General features: G+C 34.7%; 1 protein-coding gene and 1 long non-coding RNA gene across 4 annotated transcripts; one reads left to right on the top strand and one right to left on the bottom strand.

Moving 5' to 3' along the window:
- Positions 1-9,872: 9,872 nt before the first annotated feature.
- On the bottom strand, positions 9,873-21,396 carry LOC109152053. The gene is made up of 3 exons (XR_002049333.1): positions 21,269-21,396; positions 21,229-21,232; positions 9,873-9,883 (listed from the first exon to the last, which is right to left on the bottom strand). It is a non-coding gene; the product is annotated as an uncharacterized LOC109152053 (long non-coding RNA).
- LOC109152052 lies at positions 13,094-14,422 on the top strand. 3 transcript variants are annotated; one of them, XR_002049332.1, is made up of 4 exons: positions 13,094-13,247; positions 13,772-13,843; positions 13,982-14,063; positions 14,179-14,422. XR_002049332.1 is itself a non-coding variant. In XM_019299635.1 (3 exons), exons 1-3 carry the CDS (start codon positions 13,787-13,789, stop codon positions 14,322-14,324), a joined length of 279 nt encoding a protein of 92 aa, XP_019155180.1. In that variant the 5' UTR covers positions 13,579-13,786; the 3' UTR covers positions 14,325-14,422. The 3 variants fall into 3 exon arrangements, 2 of the variants coding, with proteins under 2 accessions (XP_019155180.1, XP_019155179.1); XM_019299635.1 differs by lacking the exon at positions 13,094-13,247 and having other exon boundaries at positions 13,579-13,843; positions 13,988-14,063; XM_019299634.1 differs by lacking the exon at positions 13,094-13,247 and having other exon boundaries at positions 13,581-13,843.
- Positions 21,397-21,961: the final 565 nt, after the last annotated feature.

The following is a 21,961-nucleotide window of genomic DNA, read 5'->3' as shown; positions in this document are numbered from 1 at the left end:
CATTTCCCAGTACTTCTTCCGATTTATCGCCTTCTGCCACAGCTCCCCCTCGGCAAGGTTTAGCCCTCTCGCTCACTTACAAAGTCATGTCACTCATCTTCAATGACTGCATTTCCCTTCACTTCGTTGGATTTATGGCTCGGACTCCCACAATATTAAGGTAATAATATATAGTTTTTTAATTTAATATTCATCTAAGATTATTGCATATAGTTCCCAAACTGTTCATCTTTGTCCACCACGTCTCTCTCTACACAATTTACGAAATGGACCCTTTCCATTACCGCCAAAGTAATGGGAATAACAGGGCGTTTGGTTCACTGTAATTTAGTTGTAATTGAATTGAAATTCAGTGGATGCTTCAATTACATTGTTTGGTTGAAGGGAATTGCAATTCCACAGAATTGCAATTCCCTCCTTTTGTTGAATTGCAATTCATGGGGTACCCAATTCAATGAATTTGAGAAAGGAAAAACATATAAAATGACATTACTACCCTTGGTTGTTATTACTATTATTATTACACAAGGGTATTTTAGTCTTTAAACCACTTATTTCCTTCTCAATTCCAATAATTCTTTTTCTCCATACCAAACAACGTAATTTGAATTCATACTTTATTCTCACCTTATTCTTTTCCCACCGAATTACAATTCCTTTCCCACCTAATTCCTTCCTTCCAACCAAACGCCCCGTAAATGTTTTAAAAATACAAATATAAAAATCAAGGTAATTGATCTCAATATAATGGTATTCAAAGCATCAATATGAATAAAAAAAATCAAAACAAAAATATAAACTACTAATGTAAACTTAAAAATCAAATTACCAATAAATTCATGAACGCACGACGAACACATAGTACATACACGAAGAATTCGAATCCGTTTTGACCTAACCTAAACCGAAAGTAAATTCCACCTACTTGGCGAAAATATCAACATTATAGACTTTCTCAATAGTTATATATTTAGAAACTACTATTAAATATAAAAATTTAAATTTAAACATTATAAAGCAATAAAACAAATAAACGGAGGAAAAAAGGAGCTGGATATATCAATGAATATAATAATAAATATTATTTATACTTACTTTAAAGTAAGTATAAATAATAACTTCAAAATTGTTTTAATTTATGGGGTGTTTGGTTTAAGGTATAGAACATAATCGATTTAATGTAAGTTTTGAAATTTCACATTCCATGTATTTTAAAGTGAATGTAATTCCTTCCCAACTCTTTTAGGAGGCGTTTGGTTCACGAAATGTGAGATCACCTAAGGTAACAAGATAACTTCTTGAAAGGTAAAATGAGATTTCGAGAATGTAAGATTACCTAGTATGTTTACTTTGGATTGTGGGAATATAATATTAGTTTGGTTAATGGTTATATTTTAGGTTATATAGATCAATTTACTATAATGTTCTCAATAAAATATACGTGTGTGTGTGTGTGGTGTATATTTATTTATTTATATGTATATTATTTATAAATATGCATAAAATTGTACATAAACGAATGTATATCAATGTTTAAATATTAATAAATAAATTGAAACGTCTCAACTAAAACGCTAAACTTATAGTTTGACTGCATATTTATGTTTTTAGATTATATATATGCTTAACACTGCGGAGATAATGAACTTCCAAAATTTTAAAGTTGTTACCCAAAAAACAAAAAATAAAAAAACACAAAAAAACCTTCACATTAAAATCTTAAAGAGATATATAGATGCATATAAAATCATGAGTATAATGAGATATATAGATGCATATAAAATCATATGAGTAAAAATAAATGTACCTTTTTTTTTTCCTATATATGTCACAGATCCGCATAGATACAAACATATTCTGTATCACAATAGAACCCCAACGTACCCAACATCGCGGTGTCAAACACCTCATCCTCAATTTAATCGATTAACTATAAATAAATGAGATGGACTTAATATATAAAAATAATTAATAACTAAGTGAAAAGGTACAAGTTATACATTTAATTTGCCGACTTACCTAAGGAATTCTCTGGTCCTGATGTCGACTGAAGGACGGGATGTGACATTGATCCTCACCTGAAAAAGCATGTAGTTTGTACTTGAATGTGCATTTAAATGAAACTCGTATTAATAATTCTATACATTAACAGACTAAAATCACTACATAAATAGCATATCATTAATTTTTGCTTACCGAAAATAAGTGAATATGTCATTAGTAAAAAAGTCAATGACCAATTTGACCATTAATCTAAATAAATAAATTAATTAAGTATATTACCCGTATAACATTTCACGATATTATTAAAATGAATAAATAAATAAAAATATATTAACTATATTCATGTCTTTATTCTTTTGTAGTAAAAATATTCATTTTTTTTTAAAAGGTGTAATATAACACCATTTCCATCATTCATGTGAGGTAGTTTTCACCTTTTGTAGGTCATCCAATTTTATATATTTAACTCAATTAATAAAAATTGATTCCAAATGTATTTATATATCATTTTTATCAATTAATTGAATCTTTCTAGAAAACTCACAAGGGAACAGATAAAAATGAGTTGTAGTATTTATTTTACTAAATTAGACAATATTTTTATTTAGAACGGATAAAAAAAAAGTAAGATAGAAAAAATGAAATGGAAGAAGTATATAATTAACTTGGGAGTACTAATGTAAATTTAAAAATCAAATTACCAATAAACTCACATAAACTCATGAACGCACGACGAACACACAAAACATGCACGGTACATGCACGAAGAATCCGAATCCACTTTGACCTAACCTAAATCAAGAGTAAATTATACATATATTTATTCCACAAAATATCTATTTAAAATGTTATTTTATGCTATTTTTTCTAATAGATATTTTTCTATAATTCTTTAAAACCCAATTCTATAAAGTATAATTGTATCAATGATTATATTAAACACCCGTACAAATGTACAATCATATACAAAATACTTACTGAACAACATAACAACAAACCTCATAACATTAATAAACCAAGTCGTCATTTGAAGTCAGCCGTTCCAATCCGAAGAGGAGATCGAGGTGTGGAGTGGAGTGGAGAAGATAATAAGTGTCTCTATAAAAATGATCAAAAAGGAAGACACGACAAACGCACAGCAAGCACAAAGAATCCGAATACATTTTGATCTAACTTAAATCGAGAGTGAATCCATATATATTTATTTCACAAAATATCCATTTACAATTTCATTTTATGCTTCTTTTTTTCGCTCAAGAAGGAAGGGAACATCCAAGATTACAGAACTATATCTTCAAGTTGACGCCAAAAGGTGAAACCAAATTTGTCATCCTCTAATATATGCATTAATTCAGCGGGAAATTGGTCCAGAATTACGAGCCTCTCCTGCAAAATGTGACCTTTGGCTAGATGGTCTGCCGCTTGGTTGATTTCTCTAGGGACAAAGGCAAGGTGCCATGACATTATGCTACGTAGTTCGCGCCTGCATGCATCTAGGACATTGTCAGCAATGCTTCCAGAGCCATGGAGAATGGCATCTGTGATTAGCTTGGAATCACTCTCGAAGCTGATATAATTACTTGCTATAGTCTTGGCAAACTGTATTCCTTTTAAAAGGGTCCATGCCCCCTGCCATATCTATTTGACAAGATCCTATTGCGTAGGAGAAACCTTTTAACCAATCACCCTGTTCATTTCTAGCAAGACCGTCGCAGTTTGCTTTGGAGGAAATGGGATCATAGCTGCCATCTACATTGATCTTAATCCAACTTGCTGGGGGGTTTTGTCTATCTTATGAGATTCCAGTCCTTTTTGGCTAATTGTAGACCGAATCCCTTAGCACGGTTGAAAGCTCTGTTAACCTCAGTTGTCTGCAATTGGATCCAATAATTCTTCTGTCTAGCCCCTAGTCTCTTATCGTTGAAAATCCTTTCATTCCGCCATTTCCATAACCACCAAAGTGATAAAGCAAATAAAATGATATTGCTGTTCCTTCGATGACCCTTAAAACCTTTTATTCCTTCATCAAACTGTTGGGAGCATTTAAAGGGAAAGACTTTTTATAGCTTACCAAAGTTGTCCCACATTGGTAGAAAAACCTATTCTTTCCCTACATATATACTCCAAGCCTTTTGAGATAGTTTGAAGTGTTATGAGAAGGGAAAGGAGGTAAACCACGCGCGCGCCGCCGCCCGTCCGACTCGGCTCGTCACGACGCGTAGTGGGGTCAACGTTTTGCTGCCAACACTATTTTCTCACCCTATTTTTGTGGATCAAACTTGTGACCTTGTCCGCACAACTCAATGAATGAGTGTGCAGAGTTGGTCCTTTGCTAGTTTATAGCCCTACAATAGTGGATGGTAAGAGGTGGGCTGTTACAACACTCTACTATATAAACCTGCTGCCTTGGTTCTTCTTTCCACGCCAAAATAGTACTAAAAACCATACTGCCAGAAAACTGCTTCGCTAATATTGCGTGCGAGTTAACAGGGATCTAGCCTGTTCGTTCTGTTGTGCCTGTCGAGAGCATGCGACTCAATCCCTGGTCGTAAATGCTTTTAAGGTAGTGTTTAAGAACACGATACAGAACCTTACCCTTTCGTTCCAAACTACACACTCCCAGAATTTCACAGTGCTGCATTTCCTAACAGTTAAAAGCATTTATCACCAAGTCAAGTCAAAAAATATCCGAAATAGCAAACACTGTGTCTGATGTTACTCCAGTTCAACCACTCACTGGTGGTTTAAACTACAAGAGATGGGCTGCAAAAATGATCATGCTCCTGGAATCGAAGGATGTGGATTACGTCCTTTTTTAAGACCCTACGAAGTTTAACGTGGCTGCTACACAACCTGCTTTGCAGAGCACGGCTTCATCTGCTTCAACAGACCCGAAGTCTACAGATGCATCCAAGGACCCAAAGTCATCATCAGCGCAAGCTTCATCAGCATTTGAGGCAGTTCGCATCAAATACGAGAAAGATAACAAGACTGCCCGGACAACCATTCTCCAACGTGTAAGTGACCCGTTGTTTGATATGTTTTCTGAATACAAATCTGCAAAAGTAATTTGGGATTTAATGATTGAGAAATATGGTGCTGATGATGTGGGGAGACGCAAATATGCTGTGGGTCGTTGGTTACACTTTAAAATGGTGGACACCAAACCTGTAATCGAACAGGTACACGAATTTGAGAATCTGGTCGGTGACATGGCAGCAGAAGGTGGAATAGTTAATGAAGTTGTCCTATGTGACTCCTTGGTTGACAAATTGCTCGACTCATGGGTGGACTTCAAGAACAAAATGAAACATGACCGAAGGAGCTACACACTACAACAACTGATAAATAGCGTGAATATCGAGGAAGAAAACCGCCTGGTTCAAAGGTCTGTTATTCTTACTGACAATGTTAAAGCTAATATTGTTGAGACTAACTCTGGCTTTGACAAGTCAAAAACTGGTGACAATTCTAGAAACCAAAAGAAAAATTATAAGAATAACAGTTCCAATCGCGGCAAGGGCGGGAAAATTCAGAAAAAGGGAAAAATACTGGTGAATGTTATGTATGTGGGAAACGAGGCCACCGTTCTGCCCAGTGCTATCATCGTAAAGGGTCCACGAGTCAGAATGGTCAGAAGCCAAACAACGAGAGGCCGAAGAACCAAGCTAACCTCACGGAGAACATGGAAGATGCTGACTTAGTAGCTGCAGTAATAACTGAGGCCAACGTAGTAGAAAATCCAGACGAATGGGTTGTGGACACTGGAGCTTCACGACACTTTTGCAATAACAAAGCTTCATTCAAAACTTTTGAGCCTATCACTGGTGGAGAACAAGTCTTCATGGGGAACTCTAGCGTTTCCGAAGTAAGTGGTAGTGGAAAAGTAGAATTACTGCTTTGTTCTGGAAAACATTTATTGTTGCAAAATGTGCTTTATGTCCCTTCCCTTCGAAGAAACCTGATTTCCGGAGGCCTTCTAAATAAGGCTGGAATTAAGATGGTTTTTCAGTTTGACCGTCTGGTTATGACTCGTTGTGAGAAGTTCATTGGGAAGGGATATATGCGTGGAGGTCTTTTTGTACTAGATATCTCTATGGTTAAAAATCACTCTGATGTATCTGGATCTTCTCTGACTGCTCGTGATAATAAGAATGCTTCTTCTGCTTATATTACTATATCATTTAATGTTTGGCATGCTAGATTAGGACATGTTGGTACAAAATGTTTAAATAGACTGAAAACGTGAATATGCTGTCAAACTTGTCTAATGATACATGTGAACAATGTGAAACATGCGCCGAGGCAAAATTTGCTAGAACATCTTTTTTAACTGTAAAGCATCGTATTTCATCGTTGCTAGAATTGATTCACACTGATTTAGCAGACTTTAAGACCACTGAAAGTCGAGGTGGTAAGCGTTACTATATAACTTTTATTGATGATTTCTCCCGATATACAAAATTATACTTATTGAAATAAAAAAGTGAAGCCGAACAAAAATTTGTTGTTTTTAAAAATGAAGTAGAAAATCAGTTGGAAAAAAGGATCAAAAGATTTAGATCCGATAGAGGAGGAGAGTATGAATCAAATTTCCTGAAAGATCTGTGTGAATCTTCTGGCATTATACACGAAGTAACTGCACCCTACACACCCCAACAAAACGGCATAGCAGAAAGAAAGAATAGAACTGTTAATGACATGATCAACGCTATGCTGATCAGTTCAGGTGCTTCTGACTCGTTGTGGGGGGAAGCCGTTTTAACAGCAAACCACATTCTAAATAGGGTCTTGCACAAAGGGTTTGAAAAAACCCCTTATGAATTGTGGAAAGGGCATGCGCCTAATCTTAAATACTTTAAAGTATGGGGCTGCTTGGCAAAGGTGGGACTCCCGTCCTTTAAAAGGCCCAACTTGGGACCTAAAACCTTAGATGCCGTATTTTTTGGGTATGCTGAAAATAGTGCTGCTTATAGATTTATGTGTTTAGAAAACCGTACAATCTGTGAATCTAGAGATGCAGTTTTCTTTGAACACGTGTTTTCGTTGAAAGGTGCTATTGAACTAGATGCTAATAGAGTTCAACAAAATCTTTCTTTCCTTGATTTCTCATGTAATTCAGAAGAGCCTAGAAGAAGCAAAAGGTCTAGAATTGAGAAAAACTTTGGCTCTGACTTCATAACATATATGACGGAATTGAAAGATCTAAATGAACTTTGTGATCATTTTATATGTCAACTTGTGTTAGAAGAAGAACCAAAATCCATTCAAGAAGCTATGCGCTCAGTAGACGCTACTCTATGGAGAGAAGCAGTTAAAAGTAAGTTAGACTCTATACAGTCTAATCATACGTGGGAAATAGTGGATTTGCCTAAGGGTTGTAAACCCATAGGCTGTAAATGGATTTTTAAGAGGAAATTGAGACCAGATGGCTCAATTGAAAGATTCAAAACCAGACTGGTAACTAAAGGGTTCACACAGAAATTCGGTGAAGATTACTTCTATACCTATTCACCAGTAACAAAGATAGCTACCATACGTGTTGTTTTTACTTTAGCATCTTTACACAGGTTGATAGTACATCAAATGGATGTGAAAACAGTTTTCCTCAATGGTGAACTAGAAGAGGAGATCTACATGGAACAACCCCCCGGATGTGTTGATCCGGGACAAGAAGGAAAGGTATGCTAACTTAAAAGATCTCTTTATGGCTTGAAACAAGCACCTAAGCAGTGGTATGAAAAGTTTCATAAAACTTTGTTAGAGCTAGGTTATTCCACTAACCGCTCAGATGCCTGCTTATACACAAAAGAGGTAGAGTCTAGCATCGTAATAATCTGTCTCTATGTAGATGACATGCTAATCTTTAGCTCAAGTATAGGAGCTATAAAAGAGACTAAAAGAACTCTATGTGACAAGTTTGATATGAAGGATCTTGGGGAGGCTGATGTAATACTTGGGATAAAGGTTACAAAAACCGAGAAAGGTTACCTTTTATCTCAAAGTCATTACACGGAAAAAATCCTGAAGAGGTTTGAGAGTTATGATGTAACTCCAGCGAAAACCCCCTATGATCCTAGCGTTAAATTGTCAAAGAACATAGAGGCCAGTGTGTCTCAAGAAGAATATGCAAAGATAATTGGGAGTATAATGTTCTTGATGAACTATACTAGACCAGATCTTGCATTTGCTGTGAATAAACTCAGTCGGTATACTCACAACCCTGGTATCCCACATTGGGATGCACTGAGAAGGGTATTTCGATACCTAAGAGGCACGATAGACTGGGGCCTTAACTATAAGGGAAACCTAGCTGTGCTCAAAGGGTTCTGTGATGCAAACTAGGTAAATGACACTGATGATGTAAGCTCGACTAGTGGATATGTGTTCACTATGTGCGGAGCCGCGATATCATGGAAGTCAACCAAACAATCCTGTATAGTCATATCAACTATGGAGTCAGAGTTCATAGCTCTAGATCTAGCAAGTCTGGAAGCCGAATGGCTGAGAAATCTTTTGGCAAACGTGCCATTGTGGGGGTGCCCAGCACCTGCTGTTCCCATACATTTTGATTCCCAGACTGCCATCTGTGTTGCGCAAAACAGTGTCTACAATGGGAAACATAGACACATAAGAGTATGACAAGAGTCTGTACGGCAGTTGATAATAAATGGGGTGATCACAATGGTATTTGTGAGATCTGAAAGGAATGTTGGAGATCCTTTCACAAAGGGCCTAAATAGAAAGGTTATCCTTGATACATCAAGGGAAATGGGTCTGGAACCTACACATGCTCTGTAGCCAACCATAGTGGTCTACGTTGAGGTAGACTTGACAGAGTTGAAGGTCTATACTGGAATAGACCTAACAGGGGATAATTCAGGGTCAAGAGTATGACCACACATAATTCATGGCGACTAGAGAAAATTCAGTACATTTAAGTTCAAACTTTGTCTATTCGGTGGGTTCAAGGTCTAATTCACTCCCGCGTAGAGAAGTACTTAATGTCACTATATGACAGTTCAAGTATTATACACTGGCATGGAAATTTGCTTTTGTCCGGACTCAGGCAATGTTAGCACCAGCCTAATCCCTTTTCATGGTGAGGGATTGTTGGGAGCATTTAAAGGGAAAGGCTTTTTATAGCTTACCCAAGTTGTCCCACATTGGTAGAATAACCTCTTCTTTCCCTACTTATATACTCCAAGCCTTTTGAGATAGTTTGAAGTGTTATGAGAATGGAAAGGAGGTAAACCACGCATGCACCGCCGCCGCTGCTCGCCCGTTCGGCCTGGCTCGGCACGACGCGCGGTGTGGTGGTGGGGTCAATGTTTTGCTGCCAACACTATTTTCTCACCCTATTTTTGTGGATCAAACTTGTAACCTTGTCCGCACAACTCAATGAATGAGTGTGCAGAGTTGGTTCTTTGCTAGTTTATAGCCCTACAATAGTGGATGGTGAGAGGTGGGCTGTTACAACACTCTACTATATAAACCTGCTGCCTTGGTTCTTCTTTCCACGCCAAAACAGTACTAAAAACCATACTGCCAGAAAACTGCTTCGCTAATATTGTCTGCGAGTTAACAGGGAGCTAGCCTGTTCGCTCTGTTGTGCCTGTCGAGAGCATGCGACTCAATCCCTGGTCGTAAATGCTTTTAAGGTAGTGTTTAAGAACACGATACAGAACCTTACCCTTTTCGTTCCAAACTACACACGCCTAGAATTTCATAGTGCTGCATTTCCTAACACAAACCACTTAGTATAAGACATGTTCCTTCATCAAACCACTTAGTATAAGCTCCTTTAACGGTCTCTGGTTTAGCCAAGGATCAAGCCAGAAGAGGTTGCTTCTTCCATCTCGAACTAGCTTCTTGGTGCCTTTAATGAGAAAAGGGAACGCCTTCATAATCCCTTTCTAAGCATTTGACGATGGGCGTTTGTTCTGCCACATACTGGGGAAAAAGACTGAAACGTGAAGGTAGAGGTATGTATTTCTCAAAATGTGAATGGGCATTTTTGTGGACAAAAATATGAAAAATAAGTTTGGGACTTGCGTTTGATTTCAGAAGTGGTCAAACAAAAAACGCGTTTTTTTTTTTTTTTTTTTTTTTTAAATTTGGTCGCTGGCAACACCCTTCTCCAGCGAACCGGCGACCCAAATCCCTGGCTTCTCCAGCGAAGGAGAAGGTCATCGCCACTGGTTGCCTTCTCCTTCGCTGGAAATGCCAGCGATTTGGGTCGCCGATTTCTCCAGCGAAGGAGAAGGCAACCATTGCCTTCTTCTTCGCTGGGGAAGGGTGTGGAGAAGGGTGTCGCCGGCAGCTTCGCCAGCGACCAAATTTAAAAAAAATAAAAAAACATAATTGCAAGTGGGACTTGAGTTTTTTATTAGACCACTTCTGACATCAAACGCTAGTCCCAAACTTGTTTTTCATATTTTTGTCTACAAAAATGCGCATTCACATTTTGGGAAATACATACCTCTACCTTCACATTTCAGTCTTTTTCCCCACATACTGGGTCAGAGCAATGAATCCCATATTTTGTCTTTGCCATTTGAAACCACAGGCTGTTGTCACCCGTTTGAAATCTGCATGCATCCAATTTTTGCAAAGAACGCAATATTCATTGCTTCTAAATTCTTGATCTCAAGCCCACCTTGTTCTTTACTCCTTGTAACAGTATCCCAGACCACCAAACTGCATTTCCTAGTGTCTCCCGATCCTCCCCATAGAAAGCTTCGTAGGATTTTTCTAAAGCCTTGATCACACCAGAAGGTAGGAGGACAGACTGCATTGTATAAAAAGGTAGTGTTGATAACACAGGTTGTGCTAACGTCCTTCTACCTACAAAGGATAATGTCTTTCCACGCCAGCCAGTTAATTTGTTCTGAACCTTGTTGGACTAGAACATGATCCGTTATGTCAAAACAATGCAAATATTTAGACAAAGCATAGCCCAACAAATTAAACTTCCTAAAATCGCGGTATGCCACAAGACTAAGTCGAGGCTCACGTGGTGGGCCACGATACTAAGCCAAGGCCCATCACTTTAAGGCCAGTGACGGGCCCCAAGTCTAAGATCATTCTCGGGCCACTCGGTTTATCTTCCTAGGCCTCGGGCTATGCACTTTCAAACCCCGGGTCCCTATTATTGGGCCATTTCTAATGTATCAATCAGTGTATTAAAAGCAACTATTTGTTTGATCTGATTATTGGTAATGTAAATTTGTGAGTCTGGAATGTAGGTGAAATCCTATCTGGTTGCTACTTGGTTTTTAAAACAAATTAACCATATGTATTTAGTACTGTATTAGGAATAGAATAAATAATAAAAACAGTGCAAGAAAAGTAAATGAAACTAGAATATGTTCACGCAGTTCGGAGAACTTCTCCTATGTGTGTGGGGCCACACAAAGGTGAAATCCAACTCCACTAGATGATCACATATGATACAATGTTCAGTAGATTTCCATACAACAGCTATGACCTAATCTCCAACACCAACTAATCATCATCATCTTCTGAGTTGGTACTTCTTCACCTTTCTTGGACTTATCAATAAGACTTCCACTCCTTGAATAATTCCAGATTACAACACAACTTTAATCTAGATAGCCATCTACAATAAATGAGTCTGAAATAATTTAACAGACTTTGAACATTAAAATAGCAGGGCCAATATTAAAACAGCAGGGGTGTATGCGTTAACTTTTCTCTTTGTTTTTCAGCTTCAAGAAATCTCTGAAGATTTATCACAATTTATACTTGATACTCTTGAAATAATCTTGCATGAAGGTCTAAAACCGTGAGCATTTTGGATGTGATGGGTTACTTGTTATAAACTTGTTAAGAATGCTAAATGAAAAATAATTGGGAATATAATAGTCTAGACAGACCATATTTTAATTCATGGTGCTAGGTGAACAATCAATGTTAGTACATGGGCCCATTTGACCCTTCTGTCTTAATTTAACAATTTCAGTACGTTGGAAATACAACATAAGTTTGAGAACAGTACAAGTACTCTGTACTTCACAAGTTTCATGAAATTAACTTGTATTGCTATGAACAACATGAGTTTTGCGCAAACTCATGTTGCTCCAAACACCATGGGTTTCACGTAAACTTGTGCTACTCCGAACCACACAAGTTTCAGGCAAACTCTCCTAATAGCAAGAGTTTTTCAAACTTGTGCTGCTCCTTTAAATAGCACAACTTTTTTTTTTTTCAACAGCTTGAGAAAAAAAATTTAAAAATTTGATAAAATCTTAATTAAGTCAATCGCTTGACTTAATCTAATATTATGTCAATTTTTTTAAATTTGATTTATATTCTTACATTCATAAGAGAACCGCTATGTTCCGTAGAACCGCTATGTTCCGTTATACAATTCAAACCGCTATTTTATACAATTTAAACTCAGCAAAAATTTATGTGAGACCGTCTTACGAGTCGAATCTTAAATTAGTGAAGTTAAAGATTCATTCATTAATCAAGTTTCCTATCCGTCTCAAACACAAGTGTTACCCTTTAAAATCTTCAAAAGAAACTCCTTGTGTGAATATATACATTTATTGTTATTGTTGTTCTCATAAAGTTGAATTCCCACTCTCAAGGGCCCCACTCTCCGATCCGATAGAGCATTTGAGAAGATGTAAATCATGATAACTCAGTTGAACATAGAGACTAAACCTTTGCTTACTGCATACAAAGAACCCATCACTTTAAAAGGTTGCTCCCACAATGCCGCTGGTAAGACTCTTGAATTCCAAACTTATTCATGTATCTAACTGAGCTGTCCATGCGGGCAATATTATATATATATATATATATATATATATATATATATATATATATATATATATACACATATATATTAAGACAATGTTAGGAGATAATACGTGGTCAAAAGAGAAGACCTCTGTCACTGGGTTCAATGAGGGCCATCCACCATCTAGCTAATCATGTTTTTTGTGCAGTTGGCTTTCTTTCAACCACCATTAGAGATGAATTATTTTATATATATAATATATATATTGCTTGGTGTCAATATCCATCAGCAACCAGCTGCTTCAATTCACGGGCTAAAATATCATACTTCCCACACCGATTAATTAATCAAAATTTCCTAATCTCTCATACTAATCTCCTCTTGTCTCTACTGACTTACAATATTATATATATTTTGTCTTTAATTGATGGCAACATGAAGACCACCAGCCAGCTGATGAAGATCGGAGGTTCGTTATTGGTGGCCACACAATGCCAATTCTTCGTCCCCTTCTTTAGTCTGCAGCTAGCTGCTTTATTTTGAATTCAATATATATATGTGAATGCTTTGCATATGCACACAACTTAACACATATTTTAATTATCTGCGTTTAGATAAACTAAACTATTATTTTTATATGAAAAAATTGCATTTTTTGTCCTTCGGTTATACCTGTACAGTGGTACAAATTTAGTCCCTAAATTATATTGTCTGGTCATTTTAACCCCTAAGTTATGTACAAGTGACCATTTTAGTCCATATTGGTCCTTCAAGGCTTCAATGATTAAAATTGTCACTCCATATACAACTTAGGGGTTAAAGATGGTAACGCATATAACTCAGGCACTAAGTCTGTATCACGGGTATAACTGAAGGACCAAAAATACAATTTTTCTTATTATTAATTCTGGAGGATTATATATAATTTAAGCACCAGGTTTTAGGCAAACAACTGAGTTAGGTTCATTCTTCTCTGGGTAATGATCATTGCAGAAGAAAGATCCATAGATGGAGAAAACTCATAAACAAGCCCTGTTTAACGTTGCTAATCTCAAGATCCCGTCTGTAAGCTCTCTCAGTTATTGTCTTTTTTCCTAGTATATCATCGGACAGTGTGTGGGGATTATGATGAATTATGTATGTATATATGTTATATGTATCCTTTTTCTGACTTTCTTATTAGATAGTTTTGTGTGTTGTTAGTTCCAGGTGGTGGTAGTAAATGCAAACCTGGGCTGTGCTCATTGCAGACGAAGAATTTCTCAAGTAATTTTGAATATAACTGGTAATTAAGGATCTGATCTATCTTTATTAGTTAATTATATTAGTTTGAGGGCTATTTGCTATAATATATCAGATGAAATGGTTAAACTTACTTTGTGTTTGTAATGAATTTTTAGGGTTACGGGAGTATACGATGGATGTTTTGAAGCGACAAGTGATTGTAAAAGGTGGCATCAAAAATAATTTTCAAAATCGAAACAACACAAAATTGAAGGATGAAAGGTGTAGGGTTAAATTCTTTACTAGATTATTTTGCTTCTGATTTTAATATATCTGATCTGGTGATCAATCATTATATCATTGTATGTACAAAACCTATATTTGTTGGCGTAATTTTTTATAAATGTTATAATTTTTTTATTGAGCAAATACCAATTTTAGTTCCACGAGTATTAGTAAAATGACAATTTTAGTCCACATGTTTAATTCTTACCAATTTTCATCCACGACTATTTTATTTAGCGCCAAAATTCATCACGTTGGTAACCGTACCCCTCCGTTTAAGACATGCCGAAATCTAAAAATTTTAAGGGTAATTTCGTCCTTTTCAACTTAAGATCCCAATTTGAGTATGAATAAGGGGATTTAAGCCCTAAGATCGATATGAATTCGCAGTTATCTTCCTCATCCTACCTTAATTTGAGTAGAAAAATTGCGAATTAGGATTGATCTTAGGGTTTAAATCTCTTTATTTTTTTTATTTTTTATTTTTATTTTTATTTTTGTTAGGTTTCTCCATAAGAGAAACACCTTTAAAAATTAGAGTATGACATTCATTGCAACAAGCACACGGTATTCTTTAGTAAAAGGCAAAAGAATAGTTCACTATGTGCTCACTGCATGGCTGCTTGAAATTCACTATGTGCTCTAAATCTCTTTATTCATATTCAAATTGGGATCTTAATTTGAAAAAGACGAAGATACCTTAATAATTTCATATTTCGGCATGTCTTAACCGAATGGTGACCGACGTGATAAATTTTGATTAGGAGTGTCAATACGGGCTGGCCCGCCTCATTAGGCTCGCCCCACCGCGGGCTTTTTATTTGGCGGGCAGGACCGCGAAACCCGCGGGTTTGGAACTATACAACCCAAGCCCGCCCCATGCGGGCTTGCGTGTCTCGCGGGCTGGCCCGCGGGCCATCACTTAAATTTAAAAAAAAAAACATTAAATAGTATATAAACATGTTAAAACCGCTTGAAATATGGCACCAGAAACTTCCATAAAATCCATAAGCCTCGCCTAAATCTCCTGGATCGATACCGCGCGTTCAGCAGAACTGTAGAAGGGTGATCAAAGCTAGAGTTCAACAGCACACTCGATTTCTCTCTCGGTTTCAGATTTTCCCTCTACAATTTCCGTCTGTGTATAATACATATATAAATATGTATGTTTGCTAGACTTGGAGGCGACTTAGTAATTCATAAATATGTATGAATTGATGATTTAGTTTTAGTAATTATTTGATAGAGTGGGAGGCGGATGGGGAGGGTGAACCGAAGAACTACGTACTCTAGGAATTATTGAATTAAGAATTGGCGAAGGATTATTGAATTATTGGATTTCTCCCCTTCTGCGTACTCTTAGATAGTTAGATCTACACATTGCCTAAGAATTAAGATATTATATATATGATTTTAAAAAAAAATATTATATATAATTTATTTATTTATTTTTTAAATATGGCCTGGCCCGCAACCCGCGCGGGCTCTGGCCCTCCGCGGACCATACCCGTTAGGCCCGCATTTTCGCGAGCCTAATTTCTTGCGGCCCTAACCCGCCCCATTGCGGGGCGGGTGCGGGCTAACCCGCGGGCTTCGCCCCACTTTGACACCCCTAATTTTGATACTAAAACAATAGCCTTGAATGAAAATTGGCACTATAACAATAGTCGTGGATGAAAATTGGTAGAAATCAAACATGTGTGGACCAAAACTATCATTTTACTAATACTCGTGAGACTAAAATTTGTATTTGCTCTTTTTTATTTATTGATTTTACTATAATTCCTTTAAAAAAAAAGAAAAAAAAAAAAGACCACCAACAAAACCATATATTAAACTTCATCAAGGAAAAATCAGAGGGAACACCTTTCTAGTTCATACGGCCAGACTCAGCCACTTTAATCAAAGCATGGGCGAATTGATTCACAAACTAAGGAATATACGAAAAAGCACAAGATAAAAACGAACTACAAAGTGACATACACAAAAAAATAATGCTACCTAAATAGGATCTATCAATACTCCTACTACATAAAGTTTGAACCTGCAGATTCAGACAATCAAATTGAATGCAGACCTCCCGTACTCCTCGTGCTTTCATCCATGAGAGTGCTTCCTTACACCTCATAGCATCAGCCATAAGAAGGTCCTACACGCACTGTATAACTCTGTTTGCCCCTGCCAAAAAGGAACCATTCGCCTTTGTCAATCCAACGCCAATGTTACTTACTCATTGATTTTCATAAGAAATGTCTTAGATTTGAACCTCAATTAACCTAATCAAAGTTTGCATAATTGTATACTATGAATATGTTAGAGTGTATTCAAAATACATATAAATTTAACAGAACTTTGGTCAATTAATTAGCCAGACTATATATATAGCATTCAAAGTTGAGTGTCAAAGATTACAAATAAAAAACCTTGAAAATCATTTTCTTGTATTTTTTATTTTAAAACAAATCTATGTTAAGTATGTATATATATATATATATATATATATATATATATATATATATATATATATGTGTGTGTGTGTGTGTGTGTGTGTGTGTGTGTGTGTGTGTGTGTGTGTGTGTGTGTGACACTTAAGATCATTCACATTCATGTTGGCAAGAAGCGTGTTTTTTTTCTAAACATTTTCCTTTCATTTTGAAACGTTGATCTAATTTAAATCAATAGCTCATATCTCACTCCATTTTTCACTTGGAAGGCCCATCGTAAGTGAACCACCCTCCTCTCTCTCTCTCTCTCTCTCTCTCTCTCTCTCTATATATATATATATATATATATATATATATATATATATATATATATATAACCACATAATAATAAATAAGTTTTTTCTCAAATACTTTTCTACAAATCGCAATAATACTAATCAGATATTAAAAATATTACAAACAAAAAAAAGCACTTTTAAATTGTTGCATCAACATATGTGTTAATGTGTGTTATATATACGTTGTAAGACATGCAAGAGGCATTTGATGATAGAATATATCAAATGGTGAGATGAAAATTGAAAAGAATAATCAGGGATTGAGTCTCACCAGCGGTAATATAGAAGTAACCTCTCAAAGTAAGGGACGGGGCTCCTTGTGCGTAATGTGGTTCATCAGACCCGGCCCTGGGCAAGGGCAGGTTGGGCCCTTGCCCAGGGCCCCATGCTTGGAAGGGGCCCCTACCCTATACTATTACTCTAATATATACTATTAGAAATGTCATATAATTATTTAGTATACATTCATGGTAATGGTTTTGAATTGGCTAAGTTGGTAAAGCTTAGTATTTTAATCTGCATGGTTGAGGGATCGAATCCCCATATGTAATTTTACATAAAAATTCCCCCCTTCTACTATTTAGTATATGAATTTAAGAATTTTACTAAAAAAATTCCCCCCTCTACTATTTAGTATATGAATTTAAGAATTTTACAACACTAAGATTTGAGTTGGTTGGGTTGGTAGGACTTGTAGTTTTTATGCTCATGGTCAAGGGATCAAATCCCCTTATATAACATTTTCCTACAATTTATTTATTTCTATTTTTAATTTGTATTTTTGTAAATTTAATTTGTAACTTTGTGATTTTGTTACCTTTCTATAATTATAGTGAGATTTATAATATAGATTGATTTGTAATGTATATCAAATTTTGAATCTATTTCTATTCGAGTAATTTACTACTTATATTTAGAATATTTGTTGTTTTGTGAACTTTATAATGAGTTATATATATGTAATATATATATATATATATATATATATATATATATATATATATATATATATATATATATTTTGTGATTTAGTTATGAAAAATATTTTAAAAGATAATTTAATTTTTGTATGAATTATCTAATCAATGTAGGTTAGAAGTTTTATTGTGCGTCATCGTATTCAAATTAATCTAGAAAAACTTGAAAGTGATCTAACTAAAAAAGAGTATTTATAAATATGATATCAATATATAAGATGTGTGATTTATTACATGTTTTTTATTCGAACTATTTTATCCAATTAATTATGTTTCATATTTTATTATGAATATCTTTTATCTCGTTTGAGTGTTTTGATTTATTGTTCTCAATAATTAAGATTTTATGCTATGATCTTATTTGTAAGTTTTTTTTTTATATATAAATTTTTATTAATAATTACTTTATTATTTATTACAATAATAATGTGATTGTCTATAAGCTCATTTGGTTTTAAATTATCTATTCATTTTTATAAGCTATATTATTTATTTATGAAAATACTGATGCGGTGATTGATTATTGTGGATTTAGGAATGCATCTATAATTGTTTTCATGGGTATGTAAAATTGTTAAAAACTTGTGAATCTTATTTAAGTTATTTGACATTAATATTGCTTCCTTTTTTTTTTTTTTTTTGAAAATATTAATATTGCTTCCTTATTTAATTTAAATTTTAATTATAAAAGTATATATAAATTTCGTATAAGGCCCATTTTTGTTGTTATGTCCCAGGCCTAAAGAATGATAGGACCGAGCCTGTGGTTCATGTTCAGTTGAGTTACCACGATTTACATCCTCTCAGATGCTTTGTCGTGCGGGGGTTGGGGTAGTATGAGAGCAACCTCTCAAAGTGAGGGGGGCTCCTTGTGCACACTGTGGTTCATGTTCAGTTGAGTTACCATGATTTACATCCTTTCATATGCTTTATTCGGGTTGTCGTTCAACCTTTTGGAAAGAAGGATAGAATATATCACATTTTTTTTTTAAAATGTTGTTGTTGTTGTTGTTGTTGTTGTTGTTGTTGTTATTATTATTATTATTATTATTATTATTATTATTATTATTATTGTTATTATTGTTATTGTTGTTATTATTATTATTATTATTATTATTATTATTATTATTATTATTATTATTATTATTATTATTATTATTATTATTATTATTATTATTATTATTATTATTATTATTATTATTATTAAGCAAATACCAATTTTGGTCCCTCGAGTATTAGCAAAATGACAGTTTTGATCTACATGTTTAATTCCTACTAATTTTCATCCACGACTATTCTTTTAGTATCAATTTTCATCCACGGCTACTATTTTAATGAAAAAATTTATCACGTCAGTCACCCCTTCGTTTAAGACATGCCGAAATATGAATTTATTAAGGGTATTTTTGTCATTTTGAAATTAAGATCCCAATTTAATTTGAGCATGAATAAAGAGATTTAAGCCATAAGATCGATCTCAATTCGCAGTTCTCTTCCTCAAATTAAGGTAGGATTAGGAGCAGAACTGCGAATTGTGTCGATCTTAGGGCTTAAATCCCTTTATTCATGTTCAAATTGGAATCTTAAGTTGAAAAAGACGAAAATGCCCTTAAAATTTTTAAATTTCGGCATGTCTTAAATGGATGGGTGACCGCGTGATGAATTTTGGTACTAAAATAATAGTTATGGATGAAAATTGGTACTAAAAGAATAGTTGTTGATGAACATTGGTAGGAATTAAATATGTGGACCAAAATCGTCATTTTGCTAATACTCGTAGGATCAAAATTGGTATTATTATTATTATTATTATTATTATTATTATTATTATTATTATTATTATTATTATTATTATTATTATTATTATTATTATTATTATTATTATTATTTTGTATTAGGTATTAAATCTAAATTAAGGTGTTAAGATCAAGAACCCGTTATTTAGACTAAATAATTTCTTTACTAATAACTAGCGGATGTGTTATATTTATAATGTAGTGCAATGATACAAGAATTTACAAGCGTATACTGTGCTTACAATTTACTAAAGTTTCACTATTTTCAAGAGAGATTGTCTGCCTGAGCTTCAAAATGTAAAAGCTCACTACGAATGGAATAAATTGGATTTTAGCTTTGTTGAATTCGAATATTAGGTGGCTTAGCATGGCTGGTAGTGACCTAAAATGTTGTTGTTTCCACTTCCCATGATTTCTTGGGTGTTGCCGGCCCTCCCCAAGGCATGACAATTGTCTCTGGTGGCAACATTTTGTTTGTCACATTCGATTGGATAGTCAGAACTTTGGTACCATCTTATATAATAACTTTTTTATTTTTAATATATTAGGTATCGCAGCTTAAAAACTATTAGGCCGGTAAGATAAATCGCGAGTTGTTCCATCAACTTTCATATTTTTACTTTATGTCTGTATATTCTCCGCACAATGAGTATGATTTTCATCTTTTGTAATTGGTTATGGTCTCCTAATGACCCCCAGATTCTTAGTGGAATTCAAACTAATACATTACCACAGGAGCAAGACTTTAAGATGATTGGTCAAACCATTTAGTTAACCCCCAAGGCTTACATAATAAATTAGATAATAAATTTTAAAATCTTAGCATCTACTACTTAAATATTATAAATGGAAAATGCTTTTTACTCTTTTTAAAATTTTCTTCATGAGGTGAGTTTTTTTTTTTTTTTTTTTTTTTTTTTTTCCTTTGCCGACCTCATCACAAATTAAAAACTTAAATCATCTAATCAATATTTTTTTTTTATACGAATAAAATTAACGTATTAAAAATATATCATGAAAAACTATAATTGAGATATTTTAAATGACACTCATATTAATATTTGTTGGGTTGAGCTTCCCTCTTATGTGGTAAATAGTTCATGTTTGGACCAATCCAATTTTATCCACTATATTTTTAGACATGATTATTATTATTATTATTATTATTATTTATATAATAATAATAATAGTTGGGGATATAAGGAGTTGGGGAAGTAGATGAGTTAAGCATGTGAAGAGTTGAAGAAATTTATTCCCATTTAATCTTCATTATTTCCATGTTCAAGTATTGAGGTTATAAAAGGAGCTTCTTCATTCTTCTCCAAGGATTCACATATATACATATGAGAGATTGATTCGGCAGTGAGGTTAAGAGAAGGGAAAAACTATTCTCCCTTCATTCTTTTCATTTGGCAGTGCGAGGAACTTGCCGTGAGTTTGCTGAACTTGTTGGGTACAATATTCATCAAATGTTTTGAAGGTCAGCTTGTATTTATTCCAAACATCTTTTGGGTAATCTCGTACTACTTATATTCATTTTATCTTGTTCGTGGTAGTTGAATATTTTGAGTACGTACGAGATATTATTCCTATTTAGCCTGTGAATTTAAAGGATGTATTTGACCTAGAATTGGTGTATTTGATGATTTGTGGATGTATGGCTCGTGTGGTAGCCTGAACTTGTGTACCCGAGATTTGTTATAGTGGAATTGTTGGTGGTGTTGGTCCCGTGGTTTTTCCACGTAAATCTTGTGTTCATTGCTTTGTTATTTATTTTTGGATATTGTGTATCATCTTGTGTTTGTGCTTCTGTCGGTTCTGTGATTTTTCGTTGTCACAGGAAGTGGGATTTTTCCCACCAAAGTGGTATCAGAGCCCTGGTTGTTGATTGGGTACATTTGACATGGAGACAAATATGAGTAATATGGTACGATTGAATGGTAGAAATTATCACATTTGGAAGGCCAAGATGAAGGATCTTCTGTTTGTGAAGAAATTACATCTACCTGTGTTTGTAACTGCAAAGCCAGAAAGCATGTCAGACGAAGAGTGGGACTTTGAGCACCAACAAGTTTGTGGTTATATTCGCCAATGGGTTGAAGATAATGTTATGAATCAC

This window comes from Ipomoea nil, unplaced genomic scaffold, assembly GCF_001879475.1.
Source record: "Ipomoea nil cultivar Tokyo-kokei standard unplaced genomic scaffold, Asagao_1.1 scaffold2360, whole genome shotgun sequence".
Lineage (NCBI taxonomy): Eukaryota > Viridiplantae > Streptophyta > Magnoliopsida > Solanales > Convolvulaceae > Ipomoea > Ipomoea nil.
This window is presented reverse-complemented; position numbering and strand designations above follow the sequence as displayed.